The sequence below is a fragment of the Chionomys nivalis genome, chromosome 4, assembly GCF_950005125.1.
Source record: "Chionomys nivalis chromosome 4, mChiNiv1.1, whole genome shotgun sequence".
NCBI lineage: Eukaryota > Metazoa > Chordata > Mammalia > Rodentia > Cricetidae > Chionomys > Chionomys nivalis.
Window position 1 is genome coordinate 7915516 of NC_080089.1, and position 14815 is coordinate 7930330.

General features: G+C 43.7%; 1 protein-coding gene across 1 annotated transcript; it reads left to right on the forward strand.

Moving 5' to 3' along the window:
* Positions 1-12554: 12554 nt before the first annotated feature.
* On the forward strand, positions 12555-14570 carry LOC130872966 (60 kDa heat shock protein, mitochondrial-like). Its single transcript, XM_057767410.1, has one exon. The coding sequence runs from the start codon at positions 12599-12601 to the stop codon at positions 14318-14320; it is 1722 nt and encodes a 573-aa protein (XP_057623393.1). The 5' UTR covers positions 12555-12598; the 3' UTR covers positions 14321-14570.
* The last annotated feature ends 245 nt before the right edge of the window (positions 14571-14815 follow it).

Here is a 14815-nt window from a genome sequence, read left to right on the forward strand (position 1 = left end):
TTGCCCCCCAAAGTTCTGTGTCCAGTGAGTCACACAACTCCCTAGAGCACAGAGCTGTCTCTGGCCACTGCAGCTTCCAGCTTTGGGCAACCTCACGTGGCAGTTTCTGGTCTCCTGGTACAAGCTGTTCTTGAAAATGCCCTTCTCACAGAAGCACAAACTGAAAGGGATTTTGATTTCCTGGGAAAAGAGAAAAGTTTCTGCTGTAGTCTGAGGACACCTGGTGGAAAGATTTAGCTAAGAGGTGGCCGCTTGGAGGAAATTAAGGGGAAAAAAAGTGCTGAGCAGGCCTTCTTCCTAAGGCATCCTGGGTCCATGCACTGCACCAGGAGCTGGCGGTGGGCAAGGCCCCAGTGATGGAGGAAGGTCATTGGTTAATTAATAAAGAAACTGCTTGGCCCTGATAGGTTAGAACATAGGTGGATGGAGTAAACAGAACAGAATGCTGAGAGGAAGAGGAAGTGAGGTAAGACACCTCAGAAAGATGCCATGCCGCTGCTCTCTGAGGCAGACGTGATGAAGCTCTGACCCAGGATGGACGTAGGCTAGAATCTTCCTGGTAAGCAGACCTTGTGGTGCCACACACATTAAGAGAAATGGGCTAAGCAGTTTTTATAGGAATACAGTTTGTGTGTCGTTATTTTGGGGCATGAGCTAGCCAGGCGGCCAGGAACTGGGTGGCAGGATCGCCAGCCCGCAGCTCCTTCAACACCCCAGGCTCTGGAGGTCAGCCACACTCCTCCAGACTCCGTTGCAGGTCCCCACTTCCTTGGGCACCAGATTCCTGTGCAGCTCGCAGAGTTTGTTTTCAGGCCTTTTGTGACTGCTTTCTCCCCCACCACACACTTTTCCGTTTTATCTAAAGCATCACTCCCATGGTTTCCAGCTAACACAGATACAAGTTATTTCATTTATTCTTGTACTGCTTTTCTTCACCATGTCTGGTTATTTTTTCTTAAGCATATTTGGACTATATTTTTGAAAATGGGCAGTCGTGGCACATGCCCTTAATCCCAGCACTCAGGAGACAGAGGCAGAGAATCTCTGTGAGTTTGAGGCCAGCTTGGTCTACAGAGTTAGTTCCAGGACAGGCTCTAAAGCTACACAGGGAACCCCTGTCGTGAGTGCCCCCTCTGAAGATTTTAATGCAGGGGTTAAAGAAGAGAGGTACTGTCATTTTGGATTTGAAAACTGCAGGTAAGATTATGTGGTGCTTTAAATATATGTCATTCAGTTGATCAATCTTCTTTGCCAGGGACATTGCATATCTAAAAGGGAGAATACATGTTAATTCAGCATACACACAGGCACACACCAGCACCACCACATTTGAGGTCACTGAGACAGCCTGTAGTTCCAGAACCATATTTGTTCCTGACAAGGCTTCCTTGTGTCCCTGCCTTGGTGGAGCATCTGAAATAGCCCTTTTCTGGTGCTTTGTTTACCTTCTTGTTCCAGGCAGACTGCTCTCCAGTTTGCTATACAGCCCAGTCTGGCCTCAAACTCTATTGCCTCAATTCTATTGCCTCAGCTCCAGGTACTGACATTATAGATATAAACCATCATGCCTATATTTTAGTAAGATTTGGTGACAAGGTTGAAGTAAAATGAGAGTGTCATAAAATATTAAAATAAATGGCACAAATCTAAACCACCAGCTAGTACAATTCACGAACCTGGCCTGTCATCCCAGCACTAAGAAAGCTGAGGCAGGGTGTGTCTGAGCAACATAGCAGAGCAAAAGTAGATCCAACGGCAGAGTGTTAGCCCACTGTTCAGAGCACTGGGGTCAAGCTGCAGTCACACAAGCAGAAAGCAGGACGGTGCCACCATCAGCTACATCACTTCCCACGTTGTGCTTAAGTTTCATTTGTTGTGGTTTAGATGATAATTGAAAATCCCTATCAGGGTACCATTCAGATTTGTGCCTCTATGATGCAGCAAAACTGTCACCCAACAAGGAATTGAGCGACTTTCTCTTATAAAAAGTGTTTGGGTAAAAACTTTCGTGCCTTTTACCCCATCTCCTCCGTCTGGTTCAGTACGACTTACCTTAACATTTAGTGGAAGATGTTGACTTCTCTGCTGCTCAAGGACAGAGCATCACAAAACTCAGTGCCTGAAATTTGCAAAGTCATCAGATCATTAAATATTGGCCTCATCTATATATTGAAGGGAGTCCCTTCTCCTACTGCTGACATTTAAATTTAGTGATGATCAAAACCATATCAAGACTTTATTACATTCTTTCTTTTAATTATCTGAAATACAAACAGAGGAATAGTAAATTCCATCTACAAATGACTAAATTTGAGGAATTCAATGAGAAGGGAAGCTGCATACTTCCAAACTAAAACAGCTTCAGTTGGAGCCTCTTCTACTGGTGCAGGCTAGTTTATTTTTATACTCTTTATGAAAATTGTGAATGGAAATCCTCACCATCCGTTACTGGCTTGGAAAATCAAGTCAATTAGCCAGTGCCCTTGACAAAATGTCAGTTTTAGATATTAATAAATTAACTCTGTGCTCAGGAGAGCGTTAGATTTGGTTACAATCATATAAAACCCAAGTGACTTCTTTATGATTTACAAATCACTTTGTAATTTATACCAAACTGCTGTTTTGAGCAGTCTCATTTTTCTCAATCAGTTCAATATAAAAGTTTTTATTTTAATTTAATAATAAAAAGTCAATATTGGAAATAATTTCTATAACATCATAAGCTTCAAATATTGTATCTACTCCCCTCTAAAGCTAAAACAGGCTGTGCTTGAAGAGGACTACCTTAACACCAGTGCAGCCATGATGTAATGGTATTTCATTTGTATTTTAGTATATAAAGCTTGCCTGAAGATCAAAAAAGTTGAGTTTATAGAAATTGCTGTTTATTGTTGATGCTAGAATTTATTTTAAAAAATAATAAAAGCAAAGGACAATGAAATGTCTAGATTCCCACACAAGCACTGATAAATAAGAATGATATCCCAGAGCAGTCAAACCAAAATTTGAATTTTGGAAAAAGACAATGAGCACCAGTGTGCATGTGTCAAAGGGCAAGTGTTTCAGGTCTGCTTTATGGAAGAGTCAGGGTCTACCCCACAACCAAACCATCATCTCAGAAAGTCAGCTACAGCTATCCAAATCTACTGTTTGAGGGAGTATTGCAGTGAGGTAAGTGTCCTTCAGCCCTGCCTACTGCGAGAGATACAAACAGACTTAATCCCACAATAGGATCCCAGGTGTATAGAAATAGAAATCAGCAACTATAACTATAAAGATTTAATCTTGAGTGGCACACTAAAAGTACATTGTGAAAAGTACTTTTATCACCAGGGGCACTCGCACTCAAGACTCACCCAATCAGAGCAGCAGAGTCAAGCGAGGAATGTGAATTGAGAACGCATATGCTAAAGCCATCTTCAAAGGGCCACGCTGTGGGGCATATCATTGAACTTGCTGAAAAATTTCAAATGACACTAGGGAAGATGGATTTTGTGCTTGTCAGACACTGTTGAATGCGGAGAACTACCGAGAAATACTTCAGCATACTATGTAAATTTGTTACAGACAGCAGCCACTTAGGGTGCTAGGGAGTTCCATAAAATTTGATCATGGCTAAATCTATATGAGATACTCTATGAGCTGTCAACTGCAACCAAACTTCTGACACCTCTGCAAAGTGTCACCATCTATGAAGTTCTAACTTGAGAACTGCGCGATCAAGTTGCCAGAAAAAAGTCACAAAGACGTCTTACAATGCCTTAAGTTTGCAGATTGTGTTGGGCCACATGTGTAGTGATTCTCAGTAACAAGAGCCAAAGGTTGGACAAAGGCAAAGAGTTGCTTGTAATTTATGAAAATATTTACCTTAAAGCTCTTGTTTCCCTACGTGTAAGTAGAGAGGTTAATTATTGCCTGGTCTTCAGCTCAAGGAAAGGACTTCAGGGTCACAAGGACAAGATGAGATGACCATTGGCTGGGAGGTACCTGCTAGAGCATAGCAATGTTTGCAGGACAGAGAATAGCTACGCTGGGCTAGACAGCAGCAGGAGGGAGCAGGAAGAATCCATTTCCTCACATACGAAGCTCATCCTGGAGCCACAAACATTCACACCCTGCAGCCCTCTGAGTTTTCTCTTATTTTTAATGTTCGTATATCCACCTACAATACCATTCATCTTTAAGTGCTTGCTTTTTGCGCCTGTATCCCTCTCTATCTCTGCCTGTGTCCACTCTAATGATGTCCCCAGAGAAACACAGATGGAGCTCTTCATCTCTCCTCTTTTATCTGATATCTGGGAAGTTTTCTCTACCTTGTAGTCATGGCCATGCCCCACACACACACCACATTGTCCACCTAGTTGGAAACAGTACACAGATGCCACACAGCCTCCCTTAAATCCTCCTAACCCCAACTTTATTATGCCCACCCATGAAGCTGCATCCACAAAAACAGATGGTGAGGCTGTGAAGGTATGGATGCCAATCAGGTACACTATCAGTGAGCATGTTCTCTAATCAGGCCCCTTTGAAGTGGCATCTGCTTCTCTCTCCCTCAGGTATATGCAATGGATTGAAAACTTTCTGTGCAGTACCTCCCAAATAGGGAAGGAGCCTATCAGCGTGCTCGCAGAACAGTCCCCTGGTGTGAGACAGGCAGCACACATGGGCAGAAAGGAAAAGGCCGGTAGGAGAGCTTTGGTGCCCTGAAATCTTCTGCTGTGCAGAAATTCAACTCTTCTGCATGTGGAGTTGGAGTCTGGGTGGAGAGAATGAAAGAGAGACAGTATTATAAAGTTGTTCACCTTCATCCTACTTAAAATGTCGGCTCTGTGGCTGGAGATGTATCTTAGGTAGAAGAGTGCTTGTGTGGCATGCACAAAGCTCTGGATTTGATCCCCAGTATCAATCACATAGCCACACAGCTGCAATCCAGGGACTCGAGAGCTGGAGGAAGGAGGATGAAGAATTCAAAGTCTCCCTGGAATACAATGAGTTCCAGGGCTGCCCCAGTATTGTCTAGAGTCACAGAACTTAGGGAGTGAATATCTATCTATCTATCTATCTATCTATCTATCTATCTATCTATCTATCTATCTATCTATCATCTATCTATCTATCTATCTATCTATCATCTATTTATCTCTTTCTCTGTGTGTGTGTGTGTATACCATACACACACACACATGAATTTATCTGAAGGACTTTCAGGCTGAGTCCAACAATGGCTAACTGTGATCAGAAAGTTCAGGAGTCCAGTAGTTGCTCAGTCCCGTAAGTCTGGATATCTCAGCTGGTCTCCTATATATGTTGGAATCCTGAAGAAGCAGGCTCCAATGCCAGGGAAAGAATGGAAGTGCTGACAAGGTGAGACCAAGCAGGTGAAGAATGAACACTCCCTTCCTTTAATTTTCCATCCAGCAAACGGTGTGGTCCAGACTAAAGGTGTGCCTTCCACCTCAAGACCTGGATTAAAGGTATGTGTCATTCTGCCTCAAGAGCTGGATCAAAGGCAAGTTGCCTTCTTGCCTCAAGGTCTGGATCACAAATGTACCTTCCTTTTCTAGATTATAGTTCATTCCAGGTATAGTCAAATTGACAATCAAGAATAGTCAACACAATCCACCCCTTGCCAACTTGACACACAATCATATTTCCTTATGTCATAGTTATGCATACCATGATACAACTATCCCTCGTGCAGTTGCAAATGTATTGTAAATTTATAATATGTAGCAATATCCTTTAGGGACATTCTTTCAGTATCTCAAGCTTAAATATTATAATCATTGATACTCTCTTAATGTTACATCACATGATGAAGAAATTTAGGAAAAGTACACAAACATATTCTTAACAAAACACAACAGAAGAATTCATGTCGGTTATAATTCCCATTTCTGTAACTGGGTCACATGGTTTTAGCTGATATTTATAACTACCTTCCTCTACTATCCAGTCTGTATTTCCTCCACCCTCAGCAAGCACCTTACCAGGTCTTGACTCCTTTCCTGGAGGAGTGAGCCATACTTTCATTCCTGATGACCCTGATCTTTGCCACCATGACCAGTTTGTTCCTGGTCCCTTAGGGCAATTATAAGAATGGCTGGGGAAAGAGCCTGTCTGTCCACAGAATGTGTCATCTTATCTACTTGATTATTGAACTCTTCCTCAGCTGAAGTCACTTTTGGTGGGCATTTACACAGAACACAAGTATCTTCACATCTTTCATCTGTTTGGAGAGATCTATCTATGTACTTCTTTCTCAGATGTCTTTCTTACCAATTTCCAAACATGCTTTCCAAGTCCCTGACTGTCTTCCCAGTTCACCAGCCACAAGCCATTAATCAGTGAACAATTGCACAGCTATATAAGATGGAGGGACCTGCTTGTTGAGGTTTCTGTCCCGTCCAGTACCCCGCAGCCAGCAAGCCCCAAAGAAAATCACACAGAGATCTCCATAAGATTATAAAACTGATTGGCCCATTAGCTCAGTCTTCTTATTACCTCTTTTAGCTTATATTAACCCATTATTCTTATCTATGTTAGCCATGTGGCTTGGTACCTTTCAGAGGGGCAGGTTACATCTTGATTCTCGGTGGTCTGGCCTGGGATGGGAGAATGGGCTTCCTCCTTCCCAGCATTCTCCTGTTCTCTTTGCTTCACCTATACTTCCTGTCTGGTTTTCCTGCCTATTCTTCCTGCCTGGCCAATCAGCATTTATTTAAAACATGATTGACAGAATACAAACAATTCTCCCGCACCACAGCTAACCATTTCTTTTTCAAAACAAAATCCATGACCATGTATATTGCCCAAATTTCTGCCCACTGCGAAGATTTTCCCTTTGTCAGTATCTTTCAGGGCTGTCCCTGAAAATGGGTTATAATTCTGCAGCTGTCCACTTTTGGGTGGCACCTTGAAAATGTGAAGAACCGTCAGTAAACCAGGCCCTAGTCTTCTCTTTCTCAGTCAACTGATCATTGGGAACACCCCATGATGTTAGAGGTACATGCTTGGCAACAGACAGCATTGAAATAAGAGTAGAAATCATAAGCATTTGGGCAACTTCTTCTTCATGTAGTTTTTACTGCATCCAGGACCTGCTCAGGCCTTGTGGTGGTTTCAAAGAAAATGGGCCCCAAAGAGCATGGCACTATTAGGAGGTGTAACCTTGTTGGGGGAAGTGTGTCACAGTGGGGGGTGGGCTTTGAGGTTTCTTTTGCTCAAGCTTCCCTCAGGGTGACAGTTAGTTGACTTCCTGTTGCCTGAAAGGTCTAGGACTCTCAACTATCCCTCAAGCCACCACGCTCCCTGCTATGATAATAGTGTTATTATCGTGAAGCTTAGTCCAAGCCTCTGAAACTGTAAGCTATCCAGCCCCAATTAAATGTTTTCTTTATAAAAGTTGCATGGTCGTGGTGTCTCTTCATAGCAATGAAAACTCTAAGGCAGGTCCAATCCAGCATATACCATTTCCATTTAATGATGTGCACATCCTTGTAGCCATGAGGCAAACAGGCCTGCTTTTCATTCCGCCCAGCTCCCACACGGCTAGCTTAGCCCCAGAAATAATAACATGGATACTGTATTCATTTAAACACTGCCTGACCCATTATTTTTAGCCTCTTATTGGCTAACTCTCAAATCTTGATTAACCCATTTCCATTAAATCTGTGTAGCACCATGAGGCTGTGGCTTACCGGGAAAGATCCTAACCTACGTCTGTCTCGGGCCAGAGATTCATGGTATCTGCCTGACTCTGCTTTCTTTCTCCCACAATTCTGTTCTGTCTTCCCTGCCTACCTATCTTCTGACCTATCAGGCCAAGCAGTTTTCTTTATTAATTAACCAATGAAAGCAACAGATAGAAGATTCTCCTATATCACATCCTGCCTTGGTTGATCAAATAACATGCAGTTTGCAATGGGCAACTCAAGTCACATGGTAATTTGATGGCCCATTTTCAAATGGTCAGGTTCCACTAAGGCCCAATAGCAAGCCAGGAGCTATCTTTCAAAGGAAGAATAGTTTTCTGCAGATTATGACAGAGCTTTGCTCCAAATCCCAAAGATTTTTTTCTGTGATACATTTATAGAGGCCCACCAAAGGCTCCAGCATCCCTATCTGCTACTTCCACTTTGAGTACCATCAGGTTTGATGGATAACATGGTCCAAGTGGTAAAAAAGCCTTGATCTGTTGAAAAGCCTTCTCCAATGGAGCATACATCTTCTGCTGAGGGTGGCGAGACTGCTTCCTTGGGTGAGATAAGTCTTTGAATATCTGAGGATTCAAAGTTCTCAACTTCAATAGGGTCCTCCCACACATCTCCAGCCCATGTTACACGATACCATTCTTTACCAATGAATGCCCTTACTTAACAACCAGCATCCTACAGGACTGGGAACTGAATTTTTTCTGTTGTTCATTTAACCTTATAATGAGGCCTTTGGTTTGTTTTCTACAAGTTGAACTCTGTAGCTACTGGAGAGAAGATTCTTTTCCAGGACACACATAGAAACCTTTAGACTGCTTATGTGCCTCTGGAATTGATCATTTTATCACTAAGTTCTTTGTTATCCTTCACAGTATTCTGAGATGCTAGAAGTTGGTTAATTTTATAATGAAGTTCATCCCCACCAGGAGCTGCTGAGAGTAACTGACCAGCACCACAGTTTTCCTTATTTTTCTCAAAACTGTCAGATGTTTCATATACAGATCACATCTGCTGCTGCCTACAGTTGGTGAATCAGGATAACCAAACGCATGTGCTTCCTTAAGTGTGCAAAATAGTTCACACCATGGGTTTTTCTTGTCCATCCAACACAACCTTCTGACTATACTTTCACAGACAGTTTACCTTCTTACTTCCGGCACAGTTTTATAGATGCCTGCAATTTGAATTGTGGGTATATTTGCTTCCCTAGTAATTGATAAGTTCCATAAGTGCTAAGGGCTTCTCCTTCTTCTCATTGAACAGAATCTGACACTTAATTATGTGATAAATACTTGATGAAAGTGAGGGAAACTGAGGAAGAGGGATGGGAATGGCAGAGTTCAAAGTCCTGTCTGCCTTTTTCTGGCATGTAGAAGGCTTGTTCTTCATCCACACCTTAGCTCCTGTCATAGTCCACAACAGTCGGATAATGACTTTTAGCCAGACTAGGAAGAGCACTAGGTAGTGAAGGGGTCAAATGACTCCATTATTATGTTATAGACACCAGGATGAGCGCACATACACAGACAAGTATGTACATGCTTCATGAATCTTGTGACATCTCTACCATCACCTCTAGTTATTGAGGAAGAATTTGTAGGAGGTCATGGTTTGGACTGAGCACCTACTCCAGCCCCAGAAGACAAACCCAATGTTGAATGAAATCACAGCAACTGAGCCTAGTCTGGTTTCAGAAGGTTTTGTAACCTGTTACCCAATCAGCCCCAGACAGCTCCTCTCTCAGCTCTTACAGTTGACTCTTGAGAGACATGGTAAGTCAGTGAAGGTTTTTTTTTTTTTTTTGGAGGGGGGGTTGGTATCTGTAAGTGGTATCAGAGAATAATGTTGGCTGGAGTCTTCTGACTCTGACCTGGTTCTCAAACCTGTCTGCTTTGCTAATAGCTTTTATCTTTTCAAAAACTGCAATTGGCCCTAAGAGTTTTTAACATAGTCCTTTCTCTGATTTTGTTTTGCTTTTGAGATGAGGGTTTATCTGTATTGTTATGATTTTGCTGGCCTGCCCTGACTCCTGGGTACCCTGGGTACCCTGTCCCTTTAAGAAACAAGCTCTGCCCACTCCCATGTTTTCTCTAACCAGTGAGGCAAGCCTTGGGGGAGGGGTCCCCTTTCTCTCCCTTCTGCTGTCCTTCTGAAGAGGCAGCATTCTGTCTCTTCTCTTCTCTCCTCCTTTTCATTCTTCTCTGTCCTCTTCCCTCTCTCTTCCTGTCCCTCTGTTTATCTCTCTTTCTCTCTAGTTCCCCCACCCCCCCACCCCTATACCTTCCCACTAAAAAACTCTCCATACTCGGGCTCTCTCTGCATAGCATATCTGTCTGTCCCTTACCCACCGTGGTCTCCCACACCACCGTGGGATCTGCCAGGGTAACATAACATTGGTGCATGTCTCTGACATGCTCTTTCTGTGTTCCCTCCTGCCCATGGGTGACAGGGTGAGGCATCTGGGGATCCTGGACCCGGACCACTTCCCAGCTCCCTGCTGACTGCATCACTGCACACAACACTGACTACAAGGTCCCCGCCTCCAGGTCAGCTTTTGCTCACATTCACCTCTGGCAGTTCCCCACTGCTGAGGATTGAGATCTTGTTTCTCATCTTGGGCTGTTGTCCCTTGGGCTACTCAGCCCTGGTCCCTGGTCCCTGGTCCCTGCACTGATAAATAGGCCTTAGGGAGTCCTGAACCAATCGCACGACCCTCACTCTTTCTCAAGGATGCTTGTAGACAAGTTAGCCATTGGGTCTCGGTTATTTTCTCTCTTTACCTCACTTATGGGAAATGGCCTAAGTACCCCTTACATAACAACCTAAACTGGCCACCGAACGGTACCTTAAATCCTGATATTCTGCAGGAGCTTTCTAATTTCTGTCATGCTAATCTCCCCTCGCTGCACTTTGTACCACATGACTGCTACCATCTTTGTTAGAGGCAACCACAGCCGTTTGAGGTTAAGACAGGGAGAAGTCACAAACTCGTGAGGTTCTGCCCCTAGCCAAACGGCGCCAGCAGCAGGTCCCCAGCCACATGACCTGCCACAATCTGCCTTTAAGTCATTAGCTATGCTTTTAAAAACTACTTTTATGTTCCTATACTTACGGTGTGTTTGCATGATAGTAAGCTTTGGCAGAGCCTGCTGAGACACCCACTGAAAGACCAGGATAAATCCAGACTGCATATCAGGAAGATTCGAGCCAAAAATATAGGTTAGCCAGTTCAGTTGACTTTGTTCCAGGAACTAGCTGACCACAAAGTTAGATTATAATCTTGAGAAACGGGGAGTTACCCCCTTGTGATTATCACTGGTATTTTTGGAATCTTCCAGTAATTCCTTACCTACCTGCTTTGGGTTGTGGTTTCTTCCCTTAAATATCCCTTCTCCCAGCTACTCGGGGTTGAACTCCTCTACCCTGCGTGGGATATGAGTCTCACCGCCAGTGTGCTGGTTCCTGTCAATAAACCTAGTGTGATTACAGTAAGGACGGTCTCTCATGAGTTCTTGGGGGGTTGTGTTATCCCGAGACTTGAGTGATTCTCCCAACTCCGGGGGTCTTTCACCATTACTCGCAGAGATCCCCCTCTGCTGTGCTTCTGCTCTCCCCCACCTGCCACAACTGTACTTTCCCATTCAGTGGTGGCATTGAGTCTCCACCTCATTCTTTTCTCTCTCTCTCTTAACGTTATCTTTAAATACAAGCTAGCTTCATGCGTGTATGAATGTACATATCTTTACAACTTAATTCATCTGCATGTATATGTACATGAACTTACTGTTAAAAAATGTTTAAGCAGTCCTAATAACCTCTGTTCATTGTATCTCCTTCCAGACTAAAAAAGCAATAAGTCTTAAATATTTTAAATTGGTATGCACTTCTAAATGATAAATATATGGTTAAATCTGTTACAAAATACTACATATGTGACTTAACTCTGCTTTCCATATAATGATAAAAGTTTAAGGATCTATTTCAGATTAGCAGGTGTTCCTCACTGTTGTCAGTTTCCTTTCCTGTGAGCCATTCTCCTCCATTTAGTTCTACTGTGAAGCTTCTATTGCAGACAGTTTTCTCTTCTGTGTCCTTCGCAAGTATAAATCTCACCTATTAAGTTAAAAACCAGGGCAGTTAGGCTTGGACCCAGCTCTCCAGGCAAATCATATACTGTAGACATGACTTATATATACTCAACAAACAGCCCTCAAGTGCTAAGAGATCTGGGGAATATGGTATTTAAGTGTTAAATTATTAAAAGGCTTTTCATAATAGAGAGACAGGTTGGCTCCCAGCATCACCGCCCCATTTCCTCCAAAGAAGACAGAAGACAGATGGACAGAGAACAACACCCATCCATAATTCACTTTCACAAGTGAAAGCGCTAACCACTGGGGGGAAACTGCCTTTCATCTAAGCTGCCGGAGATCTCCAGTGCACAAAGGAAAATTGGAATTGACTGCCTGGCTGCTCAGATCAAGGTAGGCTTCTCTTCCTACAGATTCCTAACCCACAGGATTTTCTGAAACCTGGCAGGCCCTACGCTAAGAGCAGAAGTCAAATGCAGCTCAAAAGCCCCTGTCCTCAATGACCATGAAGGACCCTGGGAAATGGCTCTCCAGATAGCCAATCGAGTAAGTTCGCTATCATTTTTTTAAATAAATAGCTCAAGTAAGACTTTATCTTTCTCAAGATCTCTGGTGCAGTTTGACAGCTGAGAGTTTTTGCCAGTGTAAAAAGGGCAACCTCACAAAACAGATTCCAGTGGAACTTTTTACCAAAGTTTTATTTTTAACTCAAATAAAAGGTGTTTTAAGCCCTCACTCTCCGCCGACGGCCTGCTTCGCCTCGTGCGCTCCCGCCGCCGCCCCGCAGAAATGCTTCGACTACCCACAGTCCTTCGCCAGATGAGACCAGTGTCCCGGGCACTGGCTCCTCATCTCACTCGGGCCTATGCCAAAGATGTAAAATTTGGTGCGGATGCTCGAGCCTTAATGCTTCAAGGTGTAGACCTTTTAGCCGACGCTGTAGCTGTTACCATGGGGCCAAAGGGAAGAACAGTGATTATTGAGCAGAGTTGGGGAAGTCCCAAAGTAACGAAAGATGGGGTCACTGTGGCAAAGTCAATTGATTTAAAGGACAAATACAAAAATATCGGAGCTAAACTTGTTCAAGATGTTGCCAATAACACAAATGAAGAGGCCGGGGATGGCACTACCACAGCTACCGTTCTGGCACGTTCTATTGCCAAGGAGGGCTTTGAGAAGATCAGCAAAGGGGCCAACCCAGTAGAAATCCGGAGAGGTGTGATGTTGGCTGTTGATGCTGTAATTGCTGAACTGAAAAAACAATCTAAACCCGTGACAACCCCTGAAGAAATTGCTCAGGTTGCTACAATTTCTGCAAATGGAGACAAAGATATTGGAAACATCATTTCGGATGCGATGAAGAAGGTGGGAAGGAAGGGTGTCATCACAGTGAAGGATGGGAAAACCCTGAATGATGAGTTAGAAATTATTGAAGGCATGAAGTTTGACAGAGGATATATTTCCCCGTATTTTATTAACACATCGAAAGGTCAGAAATGTGAATTCCAAGACGCCTATGTTCTTTTGAGTGAAAAGAAGATTTCTAGTGTGCAGTCCATCGTACCCGCTCTGGAAATCGCCAATGCTCATCGGAAGCCCTTGGTCATCATTGCTGAGGATGTTGATGGAGAAGCTCTAAGCACACTGGTCTTGAACAGGCTGAAAGTGGGTCTTCAGGTTGTGGCGGTCAAAGCGCCAGGGTTTGGGGACAACAGGAAGAACCAGCTTAAAGATATGGCTATTGCTACTGGTGGTGCGGTATTTGGAGAAGAGGGGTTGAATCTAAACCTTGAAGATGTTCAAGCTCACGACTTAGGAAAAGTTGGAGAGGTCATTGTCACTAAGGATGACGCCATGCTTTTGAAAGGAAAAGGTGACAAGGCTCAAATTGAGAAACGCATCCAGGAGATCACTGAGCAGCTCGACATCACCACTAGTGAATACGAAAAGGAGAAGCTGAACGAGCGTCTCGCAAAGCTCTCAGATGGAGTAGCTGTGCTGAAGGTTGGAGGAACAAGCGATGTGGAGGTGAATGAGAAGAAAGACAGAGTTACAGACGCACTCAATGCCACGCGAGCAGCTGTGGAAGAAGGCATCGTGCTAGGCGGGGGCTGCGCTCTGCTGCGCTGCATCCCAGCCTTGGATTCCCTAAAGCCTTCTAATGAGGATCAGAAAATAGGTATAGACATTATTAAAAGAGCACTCAAAATTCCCGCCATGATCATTGCTAAGAACGCGGGTGTTGAAGGGTCTTTGATAGTCGAGAAGATTCTGCAGAGTTCCTCAGAAGTTGGGTATGATGCCATGCTCGGGGAATTTGTGAACATGGTGGAGAAGGGAATCATTGATCCAACAAAGGTCGTAAGAACTGCTTTACTGGATGCTGCTGGGGTGGCCTCCTTGCTAACAACAGCAGAAGCTGTAGTGACCGAAATTCCTAAAGAAGAGAAGGACCCTGGAATGGGCACAATGGGGGGAATGGGAGGGGGAATGGGAGGTGGCATGTTCTAATTCCTAGAATAGCGCTTTGCCCTTACCAATGAACTGTGACAGGAAGCTCAAGGCAGGTTCCTCACCGATACCTTCAGAGAAGCTCCTGAAGAAAATGAAGAGAAGGCTGGCTGATCACTATAACCATCAGTTACTGGTTCCCATTGACAATACATAATGGTTTACTGCTGTCATTGTCCATGCCTACAGATAATTTATTTTGTATTTTTGAATAAAGACATTTGTACATTCCTGATACTGGGTGCAAGAGCCATATATCAGTGTCCTGCTTTCAACTTGAGTCACTGAGGCAGGCCTGCTGGTCCGTCCGCTACGGTCAGGACTGTGGCGCTTGTGCCACCAGACGAGAGGTCAGAGGCAGCCTTTCTGTGGAGCGAGATAACTGTACAAAGTAGAGAAGTATCCAATTATGTGACAACCTTTGTGTAATAAAATTTTGTTTAAAGTTCAAAAAAAAAAAGGTGTTTTAAGGCATAAAAGTATACATTATTAAGG

What these genes read in the sequence shown, in the direction of transcription:
- LOC130872966 (XM_057767410.1), top strand. Translation starts at nt 12,599, where the DNA reads ATGCTTCGACTACCCACAGTCCTTCGCCAGATGAGACCAGTGTCCCGG.